Source organism: Pollachius pollachius, assembly GCF_949987615.1.
Source record: "Pollachius pollachius genome assembly, chromosome: 9".
In the NCBI taxonomy this organism is placed as follows: domain Eukaryota; kingdom Metazoa; phylum Chordata; class Actinopteri; order Gadiformes; family Gadidae; genus Pollachius; species Pollachius pollachius.
In genome coordinates, this window is record NC_136942.1 from 21,380,236 (window position 1) to 21,393,951 (window position 13,716).

Sequence of the window (13,716 nt, forward strand, 5' to 3'; positions counted from 1 at the left end):
TGAGCGCGGGGCATGCACTCATTTAACCCATTTGTGCCGGCTGCTGCGCGGCGCAACATTGTATCTACTAGATACAATGTTGCGCCGCGCAGCAGCCAGCACAAATGGGTTAACATGCCCTGGGAATGTATAAATATTCTTTGAAACTTAAAACTGGACCATTTATTCGTTAGAGTTGGATTTAAACTCAATGCAGGACCACGATTGGAGTGGATTGGACTAACATTGGAACGAAATAAATTGTTTGATTCAGAACGAATCAAGGAATGGGCGCAGTTAACTTCATATCGGCCCAAAGGCAATACAATGCGCTTTACAAAGGAGAAAGGCGAGAATATAGCCCGTCCCAGACCCACCCCTTTCCACACAAATTCTCGAAGGGGATCAATAAAAATAAACCAACAGTTTTTGCCCATAGATGGGAAATCCGTTAAACATAGACTGTTATACAATATCCCTCGACCTTTTTTTTTTACTTATAGGTTTCCACGAAAAGGGCCAGTAAATATTCCAGTAAATATGAATGTGTGTGTGTGTGTGTGTGTGTGTGTGTGTGTGTGTGTGTGTGTGTGTGTGTGTGTGTGTGTGTGTGTGTGTGTGTGTGTGTGTGTGTGTGTGCGTAAGACGTCAACCTTGTAGAGCTCCGAAAACATGACCTCAACACAGAGACAAATGCTCTTCAAATTAGCCTACACATATTTTTTTGAGTGAATTTGCTCCAAAATCGATTTGTTTGCTGACAGCCTGCTGCTGTGGTATTGCGGACAGGTGTCCTCAAAATTGGCCTGTGTAATAAGCAACGCCTTTGAGCTGGGAACGGTGTGGTTCATCTCGTCAGTTCAAGTATTGTTCATGATGGAACAATGATCAGTTCAACGGGAGCATTAGTGCCAGGCAGCACATGGCAAATTAATCATGTATTTTTGCCTTGTAATCTCCCTGCTTCTGAAATGAGCGAACTTCTCCGGCCAGCACTCGTCCGCCCAGTGGACGAGCACTTTCCACTGTGCAGATTAAATCGCGCAGCATTCCACTGTGCGATTATCCCTGTTGCGTATGCCCTCTCACGTTGTTGAAATCACATGCTCGATGCTTTAATCTTTCTATGTGTTTTTTAGTTAATGATCGGGCTATAATAAAACCACGTTGGCTATGTAATCGCGGACAAAATGACACATTTCATAGTGGATGGTGGAAACCAGGACATTTTAGCGTCCCGAAAGGCTTTTTCTGGGACTCGGGACACGCAACTCGAAATGATGAATGTCAGTGTAGGACAGCACATGCAACTAAGAAATAATCATATTCATTAATTAAAGTAGGCTACAATGATAATAGTAATGCAATTTATATTAATGACCTCATGTCGGAATGGCGGGACGTTTGAAAAAAAGTAAAGTACCGCCACTCCGACCATGGAAACAGAAATTGTCGGAGTGGTGGGACGTTTGAAAACAATGGAAGTGCCGCCACTACGACAATTAGACGTCAATGTCGGAGTGGCGTTATGTCTGAATGGAAGGCGGTCCCTCCTGCTAAAAGCCCACTATTGTAAAATTCAGTGTTAGTATAATGCTCTTTGGGTACTGTCGCTGTATGCATGTGATGGATCATTTCTTTTAAACAAAATAACAAAAGAATAACGATAAGAAGAGCGAGCTCGAACTGATCTGTAAACAATAGTCCCGCTGCGATCCAGGATCTCTTAATTAGCACCTTCTTCAATCAGGGGTAATAGCATTTACAGGCTTTTAGTGTGTGTACATATTAATGTGCAAAATAACTTGATTAAACACTACGTCGTCTATTGGAACTGCATATCGTGTATAACTAGGTAGGTCCTGCATGATAGGTCCAACGAGACAGACTGTAGTGAGGGCTGAATGCAGACCTCGGACTAGAGCTGTCCTAATCATCGTGGAGCCACTGTCACGCAACGTCATATAGTGTTATGAATGCTCACATTGTGGTCCTGCCGGACCACAATATATATATATATATATATATATATATATATATATATATATATATAGGTAAAGGCAATACAGGTCAGCCTCCAATAGACTGAATGGCAGAGTTCCTTACAACCAGTTTCAGCCAGGTGAGTGGCATGTCAGCGTACATATCTGGGGAACGCTTGAAAAATATCCAAACGTCCTAGGGCTCTTTCTTTGAACCTGAAACATAGACTTTACTCTAATTCATTGGATTGTATATCTGATCAATCATAAGGGGGTCTGGCGTCCGTGCAGCTAGAGATCGTTCCAGGGGAGATGTACAATGTATTGTGATAATCATCTCTCGATGTTACCAAGCCAACACCCCCTGATCGTCTGAGAGGACAGTGCTGGGTGGAAGCGAACGTCGTGGGAAGGTTTGCATGATTTGGGCAACCCGGAGCAATGCATCAACTCTGTCTCAACATTCACATCTCACAGCTCCACTCAATGTCAGAAAAGACTTATGGAAAGAACATAGAAAGGATATGTGTGCCTCATTACAGAGAGCTGGCTCTGCCCGTCTCCTGGGCTCCCATGGGCCACGCTAGTCAGCCTGGCTCACAGAAGATTCCCCAAACGTTTGAAATCTCCACATTCAACGTAACACACGCACAAAACAGAAAAATAACGCAACCATCTTTTGTTGTCGCTTAATGAGATGAGTCTTGATTGGTGAGTCGGTGCAATGCATGGTGGGAGGATGGATAGGCAGAGAGGAGCAGTAGGAGGAGCATGAGGAAGGTTCCTTCCTATTTGTCCTTTTTGGGCAGCAGGGCCAGGAAGTACTCGGCCACACCCAGGAAGTACACCACCTGGGCGATGCCGAAGAGCGGCGCGATGACCAGCGCACGGCAGTAGGCCCCCTTCAGGAAAGCTCCGGGGCCCTCGTTGCGCAGGATTTTCCTGGAAACACAGGCAGCATCCGGGGGTTAATGTACCGCCGAACAATACCTCCGGAGTGTCTCATGTGTCGGCCGGCAGGACCACAATGTGAGCATTCAGCGGGAGATAATGGGGCTACCTGATACAGTCGACAACGCCGCTGTACGTGTCCTCGGTGCTGCCCCGGTTCAGGGACTGCAGCCGGGTCTTGATCACTTGAACGCAAAGCAAACACAGGAAGGTCGTTAAGAGTTTTAAAGTCTGCTTCCAGTCAAGGCCGTTGTATTTGCGTCACCCTTAAGCCCAGTGAGTCTCAGAGGCCTTCACAGGTCACATGGTACCACCCCCAGAACCTCATCAAAAGTATTTAGAAGAATGTGACTTCTGTTCAGTGTAGTTCACAGCAAAGAAAAGCCCATGACTCACCAGTAATCTCTGATAACAACTTCAAAACCCTTTAACCCTCAGAGCTGATATCCCCACAGTTGCTAGAGTACTTTAAAACAAATTATATCCAATCAGAAAACAAAGGGTTCAACGCCGTATCTCTCACAGCCCTGAGGGGAGGCCCGTCGCTCACCGTCCACAGGGTTGACAGCGACGGCGGCGGTGCTGCCGGCCAGACACCCGGAGAAGAATGACACGTAGAAGGGGGCGGGGCCCTCCACGCCCCTCTTGCCCAGATGATTCAGGTTGGCGAACAGCGGGAAGTAGATAATGGAGAAAGGAACATCCCTAAAAGAAAGGAATCAGGAGAGTATGAGATGGAGATCATTCCCAAAGGTGCTTCCGTTAATGTTTTTCACTGCCGTGTAGACGTAAAACGCTTTCTGACCACTAGATGTCACTAGAGACAGATTTCCCCGTCATATCTTACCGTGAACCTTTTGCGCCTGTGCTACTGAGTTCATTGTTTTCCCCATGGGTCTGTGCTGCCGTTCGGTTTATATAATGCCTGTCCTGGGAGTGCTCTTCTCTATGAGCATTAACTATCGACAGAGTGGTAACTAAGGCAGAGTGAAGTGGGTTGCCGTTGGTTGTTATATTTATTGGTTTATTTCAGGGACATTGCACACTAAACAGTCAAACTGTAAGTGAGCCAGAGTTAGCCTAAGAGGCTAGTTTACATCCGTTGTACCCTGCCAGATATTCAAAAGGCAACCTAAAATTACAGAAATAAAATGCATGCTTAAACAAAGATTAAAAAATAACATAGGAGACTCAGAACATACAGTAACACATAGTAAGTACGAATTGACAGACAATTGCAATAAAATATGCAGACAATAAAACACAGCATACATAAAACATCATAGGAAAGTGCAAACTGCAGTAGAGTAGAGCAGAACACCCACAATAAAAGCCCATATACAGCAGTGGGTTGTGGAGCAGGTACCTGAGTATGGTGGCGCCCAGGCCTTTGTACAGGCCGGCAATGCCCTTCTCCCTCAGCAGCATGCGCGTTAGCTGCATGGCAGTGGGCGATTTGGCCTCCACCGTGCCCGCCACCACCGTCTCCGGCATCAGCTTCCTCTGAGCCGCTGAAAAGCACGACATATGTAATGATGTTACAACGTCACAGGTCCTCGGAAAAAGACAGCAAACTGGCTGTGGCGTGTTGGATATAGCTCAGACTACAGCCCTCACAGCAGGAATAAAACAAGTCGTCATCTTAAAAATAAAATTAGATTGGGTTCACTCACATTTTGGTCCCAAATGTCATCTCAAAGTAGTCAAAAATATGCAGTAGAATGATGCTTTAATAATTATTTTTATAACATAACACAAACGACTTAAACAGAAACCAAACCAAACCAAAGATACTAGAATAGGAATACATACATTTCAAATAATATAATTAAGACAGCAAAGGGCAGATACAAAACAAAAGCCTAAAATGCAGCTCATTTCCATTGCTTTTCAATGTGTTCTGACTGTAGAGGACCACATATACCACTAGGATTGAAATTTCATCAAGACAACGTTAGTGGATCTATTAGGAAACACATTGGATTATCACAAAGTGAACGCAACAACGGTGCAAATCTCAGAAAGATCATGGAAGCACGGTGACAGCCTTTCTGGAGTTCTACTGGTGAAAATGTAATGTAATGTGTGAACACATGAGGCTGTCTTTCATCTACGTGTCTCTCATCTCCCCTGACACGTGTGCTTGTTCTTACCAATGCGTCCAGCATCTTGGAGCTGGATTTTCAACATCTCCATAGGAGTGGTGATAACAACCTGTGATGATGAGAGGTAGTTAACACCAGAGTTCTGTTCTTTTTACATTTAACGAGACCCTTTGAGGCTGGAACAGTTGTAACGAGGTAATTAGTGATGCACAGAGCCTGTGGCCCGTGTAAATCTACTGGTCTCTGTTAGCGAAATGTCAAGTGTTATTTTCTGGCTAAGCCCATGCAGTAGTAACCAGTTAAGTGGATTATAGGTGAGATGACCATGTTCCGCGAAACAACCGTAATCGGATCCAAGGTCTGTTAGAGCTAATCTAATCACAGGCTCGCTTCCTCTGCCCTCCTCGACAACAACCTCCCTGACTCACTACAGCACTCCTCTCTCTGTGTCTTATCTCCTAGCTTCTCAACCTGTGGGACAGGTACCGTACACTAGTGGTACACCAGGGTACGCCAGGGAACTGCGTGTGCTACATGGGATATCATTCTTGAAATAGAGAATAGAAAAATAGATATAGATAATGAAAATAAATACACTTTAAATACCGTTCAGAAAATAGTGTAATGGCTTAATAGTGTTGATTTGTAATGTTTCCAGTGATGTTTTGGTTCATTTGTGTTAACACACTGGAAGCGGCGTTTAGCAGCGTTGCTGACTTTTCTTTCCCCCTGGTTCCTACTGGCCAGGGCCTTCTGCAGTAATGATTGTAATGGGCTGGCCCTCTGCTCAGCCATTACATGTTACCTATTCCTGACCTTGCATACGAGCCTGTCCACAAAGGACAATTTACTGGTGACCCTTGAGGCAAACGTTGGGATTCTGTCTTATTTGATCTATCAGCACTGAAAAACCTTTTGTTAGTGGAATAGACCAACAGTTTTAAGAAATAACCTACTCATGCCAGTAGGTACTCAAGTATGTCCTGACATACGTGGTGTCCATTGTGCATTTCTAGGGTGGAATTGTCTTTGCTCTTGGGGAAGGGAATTGGGTTTGTACAGGGAAACAGGAATAAAGGGCCCTTAGTTTGAGACGGGGGTCTGGGGCCCTGGCGGGGTCTTTACTGTGATACTGTTCATGAAGCTCTAACTCACCTGGCATGTACCGGCCCCGCAGCCAGCCAGCATCTCCTTCACCAGGGTGAGTTTCCTGGGCAGGAAAAGAGGAGATAGAGGAGGTGGAGACAGAGGTCATGAGTGACGAAGGCCAGCATGAGCACGTTTATCTGTTGGCTGTATAGGAGCGGAGAGAACCCACCCTGCTAATCTCTGTCTCATGTTTCAACACAAGTCGCAAGCACAGCCGAGTGCTGATTAATAATTCACAAGTCGAGCAGCTGGGCAGACCGAGTCAATGATTCGTTGGGCCGGTGTGTCGCCATAGCGATGGCTACAGATGCCCCAGATACTCTGTTCGGTTTTGTATGCGTACAGCGAGGGATGAGAGCCACCACCACTATTCAGCACAATGAACACCTGCACTTCACTGGAATGAGGCTCAGCAAACATGGTTTCAATGAACAAAAGAAGATTGAGGTTGCCCTTTAGATTCTAGAATTTTGTATTACCTATATATATATATATGGCAATATCGTTTTTCATATTTCAGTTTTCTGTCCTTCTTGGGGTGCAATAATTAGGAATACATTAAACAGCAGCCGAATCTCCCAGCAAACCCAGAACAGCCAGTATAATGAGAGGAACAGGCTATTAGGAGGTCACAATTGCATTTTAATTGAGTGACTCCTTTGCCCCCCGGCCCGCCATTGATCTGAGACGGTGGTTCAGAGTAAGTCTTCTCTTTCCACTGTGTGTGATCCAGGGTGATGTGGAGCATTGTGTGCTGCTCCGGGGAGGAGGTCCGCGTCTCGAGGCGTCCCGCGTGCCCTGGTGTGAGGTTACGTGTATGGGAACACACCTTGCCAACAGAGTCGGTTAGCAGGCGTCTGTGTGTCAGGCCTTACCCGTCCACGCTCAGGTGTTGTCTGAAGAAGTCATTTGCAGCCAACTTGATGGCTTTCTCTGGCGTGACGAGGGTCAGGTTCACCGCCGCTCCTGGGTGGAGGACAACCAGAGAAACAGAAAATACAGTTTTTAAACAATGGTACCACGTCACTCTGTCCACTGAAATACAAATGGGACACATTTTTGTACTGATTTCTAACAACTGGTTTGCCACAGCTCATTCACCTGCACAGATGTCCAACACAACAGTCTGCCAATTGGCAGAGAGGGGTCGAGCGTGTTGCTCAAGGACACCTCAACAGTGTTTGCCAGCAGAAGCCTGAGGGATCAAACCGGCGATCTCAGTTTACTGAGTGACCAGGAAGCAGTGACTTGACCTGCTGTACGGAGCCGTCGGACACACAGCCTGACGGAGACAGTGGCTGGACACATTTTAAAGATGACTAACCCTTTCAAAATGTCATCATTCTTAAAAACTGAATCGTTTTAACTGCAAGGTGGTGTGCTAATATTTACACAGAAAACAATCGCTAATATATATTAGCGAGTTTATGCTGGGATCACAACAGTGCTGAACTGTGACGGACTGAATTGACTGAATTATGTGTGTAGGTTTTCATATTTCTATATGTGATTATTCCACTGTACACTAGAGGGCCAGCTTGATCAACTCTACAGCAAAACCAAAATAAAATCTCTCTTTAGTAAGAATAGAAGATGGAGGAAACTCCATTTTACTTTAAGATCCCCCGCCCCCATACAAAGGTTTTTCAATGATGTTACATCCCATGCTACTTCCATACAGAGTTCATTGTGCCAAGATTGTGACATCCAAAGGATAGTAAGTACTATTGTACTGCACCTTGTTGTAGTTGTGTGTATTATTATGAGCTCGACCTCAGAAAACATACCTCTGTACATGCCAAAATATCCCTCTGAGCGAATAGTCTTGATAAGGCAATCAGACCTGCAATGCAACAGGGACAAATATTTTCATGGGCACGTTTATCTTTGGCTGTATCCCAGGGTAGTGAAAACAAACATGAGTAATCACGCTGCACACGCTGGGTGTTGCTGCGAGGGAGATTCCACCATACGCACATGCTAGTGTAAAGGCGGCATCCATTCTGCTGGTTCTGGAGGCGGGTCTTTGCCAGGTCAATGGGGAACACACATGTCACTCCAATCAGGCCAGCGATACCCCCATTGATTAATTTGGCTGGCAAACTGTTTCAAAAGAACAAAGAACAACCACAAAATAAAAAAAATTGGTATCACAACGATCGTGCAAGCATGAAAATGCGAACACAAGTAAAGAAACCGACGATGTCAATTAAGTAAAGAAACCTAAAATGTAAAGTAAGCAAAGAAACCTAGGTGGTAAAGTAAGTTAAGAAACCTAGGATATAAAGTAAGGAAATAAACCTAGGATGTAAAGTAAGTAAAGAAACCTAGGATGTAAAGTAGTAAAGAAACCTATGATTTAAAGTAAGTAAACCTAGGATGCCAAGAGTCTCCACATTACCGTCTTACCTGATCTGCTTGTCCGCCATTTATCTGGTCCCTTCTGCTGGTCAAGTCTTCAGAGTGCAGTCTCCTCAGATGCTGGTCCGGCCGTCCTTCCGTGTGAGTGACACTGTGAACCTGTTGTCCTGTGGGTATTTGGAAAATGAAAACAGAGGTTTTCCGTTGGTATTCTCGACACCTTGAACAGCACCAGCCTTGTCTGCCGGGGCTGGTTTAGGTCTGTGACATAAAGGGGAAAATCACAACGATTAGACAAGTGTTTAAAAAACTGTGGCTCACATATAAAATGCTGAAGAAATTCAGGTATTTTTCCAAAATCAAACATGCAATATTGTTTCCAATACATGGTTGTTGGAGAATTCAATCTATGGATCATAAGATCAATAAGATCAACCCAGTCAAATGTGGCTGAATGAAAAGTGGGCCAGGTCTAGAGGAGAGACACAACAAACCAGACAAGGCCCTTCATTCCACTGGGAAACGATGGATTCACATTATCTGGCAACACACCCAGCGCCGACAGCCGGCGCCAAACAGACCAATCTGACAAGATTCAATCAATATACGTATTTTTACAACGTATTAAATAAATCAAGTGACTGCCTCAAATAGTTGGCCTTCATATCATTGAAAGAACCGAAGCTAAGAGGATTTGTAGAGTTGGTAATTGGACACACAATGTCCACACACACACTCTGGACCTCCATCCATGGCTCTTTGGTCTGATGCAGGTTAAACACATCTGTCCACAGAGAGCATTTCCTCTATGCCACAGTAGAGGCTCCAGATATAAAAAAAGACATTTCCCCTTTGCGTGCTCTCCACCCCCTCCATCCACCAATCACAGCTTCCCTCTGAGCCCCCCCCCCCCCCCCACCACACACACACACACACACACACCGCTCTCTATTCCTCTTGGTCATGACTCACAACCAGCTCTGATGGTTTTCTCCTCTTTGCTGACGTGTGTGTCAGTGTGTGACAAGCAGGCCCACGAATGTTTGTTATTCTCGGGTGTTGGGGAGGGGGGTTGGGGTCAGGGGTTAATCCCGCTGGCCTGATGCTCGTTGAGAGACGAGGCTCAGCGTGATTATGGTGGTGTCTGGTCACCTGATGATAGCATGCATGCAGCTGTGGCCGCGGGGTTGGCCCATAGGGATCCAGAGGTGCGCCTGTGTGCGTGTGTGTGTGTGCACGTGTGCGTGTCTGGTAGGCTGCGTGGTAGCCCAGTCACTCAGCTGCCGTGATAGTCGTCCACCTCCTCCCCCCTCTGCGACCCGGTGACCTTGAACCTCAAAGGCCCCGGCTCTCGCTCTCTTTTCCCCTTTTGTTTCCTCACTTCCTGTCACGTACTTCCTTCTATGGGGGGTCCTCTGGGTTCTCTCTGAACCACTGAGTTCACACACTTCTGTGAGCTAGCGCGTGACACAACACTGCATGTGTCATGAGGAACGAATAATCCAGCTTCAATATAGAACTGCGGGGGAAGAAGACATTGTCTGTGTGTGTATGTGTGTGCGTGTGTGTGCGTGTGTGTGTGTGTTTGCGTGTGGATGTGTGTTTGTGTGTGGGACGTGTCTGTGTCTTGTCTCGCCAAGGACACTGCAGTCTGACAATCAGCTGCCAAATCCAACATTTTTCCCTCTCACTACCCTGAGAATAAAGTAGGGCGCTGTAAAGCCTGAGTCTGCACTCTGGTCCGAGAGCCCGGCGCAGTCCGACCAGCAGCGGGCAGCCTGGGCCACTGTCTGCTTGTGACGGTTTGAGTCTGTCAGGAGGCACACAGTGTCCCCAGTCATAGTGTCTGTGAGTGTGTTTGTGTGTGTGTATGTGTGTGCGCACTGAACAGTTGCAGTCACTTATTCATGAGGATCTGAAATCCTTCTGTGCTCACTGACAAGTCACATTACAGGAACTACTATATATATAAAATAACACTGTACAAAAATTATAAAAAACATTGAGGATCATTGTTTCAAACATTTCCATAATACATTTTCGCCTAACCTCAAACAAAACAGTATTTTGAACGGCCCCCTTACAATGGAGTCTTTCTGAGTGACTTGTGTGCAAAACGTAGTAAACACGGCAGACATTGTGTTTAACCTTAGAACCTTAGAAGTAGCAGATAAGCAGCACTAGTGGGTCAACAACAGAGAAGGTACAACCCTGCTAGTCTGCTGTGTTAAACTGATCCTGGACCAGTGGACCCTGGGTCTTAACGTTGAATGAGTGAATGTTTGAAGGATTGTGAAAACAGATCTAGAGCACTTGCATTGTCTGACAGATAAAACCGTCTAGGTCCCATCCCTGTCTTTGTGCAAACGTTTATCACAGCAGGCCTGGAGGTAAAAACTGAGACGCTAAGCATACCCAGTAATGTTAACCACAAAGCAATGCTTTCAGTTTACTGTCAAGGAGATGAGTCAGGGAAAAGGAATAGATGGAGAGATATCAAGGCTGCATTTGAACAGTTTGTCACAAATCAATGTGATATTTGGCAATGTTACTGCAATATCTCAGTGAAGGACCTCGAAGGTACACACAAATTGTTGGGTTTTGGAGATATAGCCAGGGAGAGAACGAACAGAGCAGGGCACCTCATCGCTCTCATAGTGAGAGCGTCACAGTGTTTTTCCATCGACCATCTGGATGCGTTTGGAGCAACCCTTGGGGTATTATAACCAACAACTTATGAGTCTGATGGCTGGGGAGCCCGGGTGGATCCAAACCGTTCACATATCAAACCAGGAGTGGACCCTGCCGGGGTAAACGGGGACATCTGGTCTTGGAGCCGAGGTCTGGGGCTCAAGACCAGACCCACATGTGTTAAACGGGGAGCGAAGTGGATTATAAACTTCTGCTCTCTGGCTCTTTATGAGATCGTATGCGTTTAACATATTGGCCAATGTAGAACATAGTTCTCCTTTAATCAAAGCAATCGTTCGTGTAATCAGTTGTTATCATTACTCTCAAGTCACAAGTCACTGCAGTAACATGCGATTGAGGGAGAAAACCTCTGTTTTCCTGGAGTCGTGTTTCCTGTAGCTACACAAGATTAAAGAGGTTATGTAAGAGATGGGAGATTATGATTGATGGTGTGTAACAAAATACCAAAACACCGGGGCCGTCAGCGACTCCGTGGCTCACGTGACTTAGAGTAGAGTTCAAGAAACTGAAGAATCCCATGTGGCTCCCCAAAAAGAACAAGGACGCCTCTTGTTTCTGCAGTTGCAAGCAGAACAACTAAACACTCGTATAAGCATCTGGGGTTTGAAGCCTGAAGGAGATAAATAACTGATCACTGCGTGACGCAGGGGTCTATGTATTTCCTTAGCTGCACTGATTACATAGATGTAAATATCATAACGTTGACCATTACTCTGGCCTTTCTCCAGTTAGCCTTGGATAGGATATTCCAGGACGAAATGCATCAACACCAAGGTGATGCAGTTGCTGTGGCCGTTCATCATCAAATGTCCATGTTATATATTTGTATACGGACATTCATAAAATGTAACGCGAATAACAAGGGATGTTTCGTCGCTGTGTCACAGATAAATCTGATTATGGTCTCCTCTTCCCTCTCCCTGCATTGGGATTATAAAGCTGATGCCTATTTATAGCAAGTCTCTCCATTCACTTCCTGTGGAGTCAGGGTTATGATTTAGAAATGGCTCTGCCAATGCATTACCTTCTATTACAGCCAATACATTATATTGCACCTAATGTATTACACTGGTAAGAATGGGATGCTGAATATGGTCAAATGTCAAGTATCTGCATCCAGCAGCCAGTAATGGACCACCTAGTCTCCTGTTCAATGTTTCCACTGAATCAATATGACATAGTATCAAAGAACATATATATAACCTTCATGTTGAAGCCTTTAAGATAATACAGAAGACTGGGATGTCCTTTTAATTCTGCACATAAAGGCCAGTGACGATGCTGATTGATAGTCTACTAAACGCAACACTTAAGCTTTATATCCTGATTAAATTCATGTTCAACAGAAGTATTATGTGTGAGTCATTATGGCACAAACTGTTGAGTAAATTAATAATTATAAACATTTAATCTGAAGCAGCCCTAAATCGTAGGGATTTAAGAGCCTTATATTGTTAATATTTGTATTAATGTTTATAAATAATAAATAAATGAGTTAATCGATTGCATATCTTTATATGCTTATATGTATATAGTTTAATGCATTTTTAACAAAAATGCAGCTTTGTGGAAGTAAAACAGCTAAAGTAACTTGACGGTTTATAAAAAGGGAAACTATTGCTACAACGAAATCCAGAGGAACCCTGACCCCAAAGAGCAGATCATTCAGGTGTAGGGTCGCAATAAAACATTGATTTCTAGAGACGTGATTAGATTACACCTGTTCATTGTTAAAAGTAACATGATAACGGAGTCACACGGGATGCTGTAAACCAGTCTGCACTATCCCAGTACCTGAATGGTTACACAATTAAGGCAATCGTTGCTTGAGGCGCACTTTGATCTGCATTACGCAACGACTGCCAGTCCAACACTACTATAACTATACTATAACATTCTATAATACAAGCACTACTACGCTGCGACTGGGAGCTACAGGAAACCCGATCTGCTCTCATAACGGGAATCATCCGTCGCTGCCTTTGAAAAGAACGACGGAACCCAATGAGGATCTTTGCACCTATGTCTAGTTAGTGTGCAATACAGGCTGCATTAACATCCACCTTATCTCCAGGTACATGGTTCAAGTCAAGGATGCCCAGCTCTTGAACAGCGGTCTCCGTTATTTCACTGCATGCCATGCATCAGCTAGAATCACGCTATTCTGCGGTCGCCGGGTACATACCTTATGGAGACTGATCCTCTCTCTGTGACTGAACACTTGGGCTTTAAATATCACGATTCACAGGGGATAGCTTTGGCTGACAGGTCGACGATGGCTAAAGTACCGGTGTTGGTAGCATTAAGGTTGAATGGAGGTAGCGAGTGGGAGGAGGAGGAGCGCAGGAGGGAGGGCTGGATGTGGAGACCGGGGATGGGTCTGAACTGGGGAGCGGCCCTCTAGTGGTACAGGAGAGGAGTGCAGACACGCTTTACTCTAACGGTGACTATAAAGGTGCTGGGTGGGGGATGGATGG

General features: G+C 45.1%; 1 protein-coding gene across 1 annotated transcript; it reads right to left on the minus strand.

The window, feature by feature from the left end:
- Positions 1-2,111: 2,111 nt before the first annotated feature.
- slc25a22a (solute carrier family 25 member 22a) lies at positions 2,112-13,546 on the minus strand. The gene is made up of 11 exons (XM_079744074.1): positions 13,425-13,546; positions 8,576-8,694; positions 8,144-8,269; positions 7,954-8,009; positions 7,042-7,132; positions 6,173-6,227; positions 5,066-5,126; positions 4,279-4,423; positions 3,463-3,617; positions 3,022-3,097; positions 2,112-2,903 (listed from the first exon to the last, which is right to left on the minus strand). Exons 2-11 carry the CDS (start codon positions 8,593-8,595, stop codon positions 2,750-2,752), a joined length of 939 nt encoding a protein of 312 aa, XP_079600200.1. The 5' UTR covers positions 8,596-8,694; positions 13,425-13,546; the 3' UTR covers positions 2,112-2,749.
- Between the last annotated feature and the right edge of the window lie 170 nt (positions 13,547-13,716).

Bases quoted from the DNA above. Each gene is read 5' to 3' on its own strand.
- slc25a22a (XM_079744074.1), bottom strand. From the start codon at position 8,595: ATGGCGGACAAGCAGATCAG. The intron at 4,424-5,065 runs GTAAGAACAAGC...CGTGCTTTTCAG, and splicing joins CCAAGATGCTGGACGCATTG to CGGCTCAGAGGAAGCTGATG. The intron at 2,904-3,021 runs GTAGCCCCATTA...CTGTGTTTCCAG, and splicing joins GGCGTTGTCGACTGTATCAG to GAAAATCCTGCGCAACGAGG.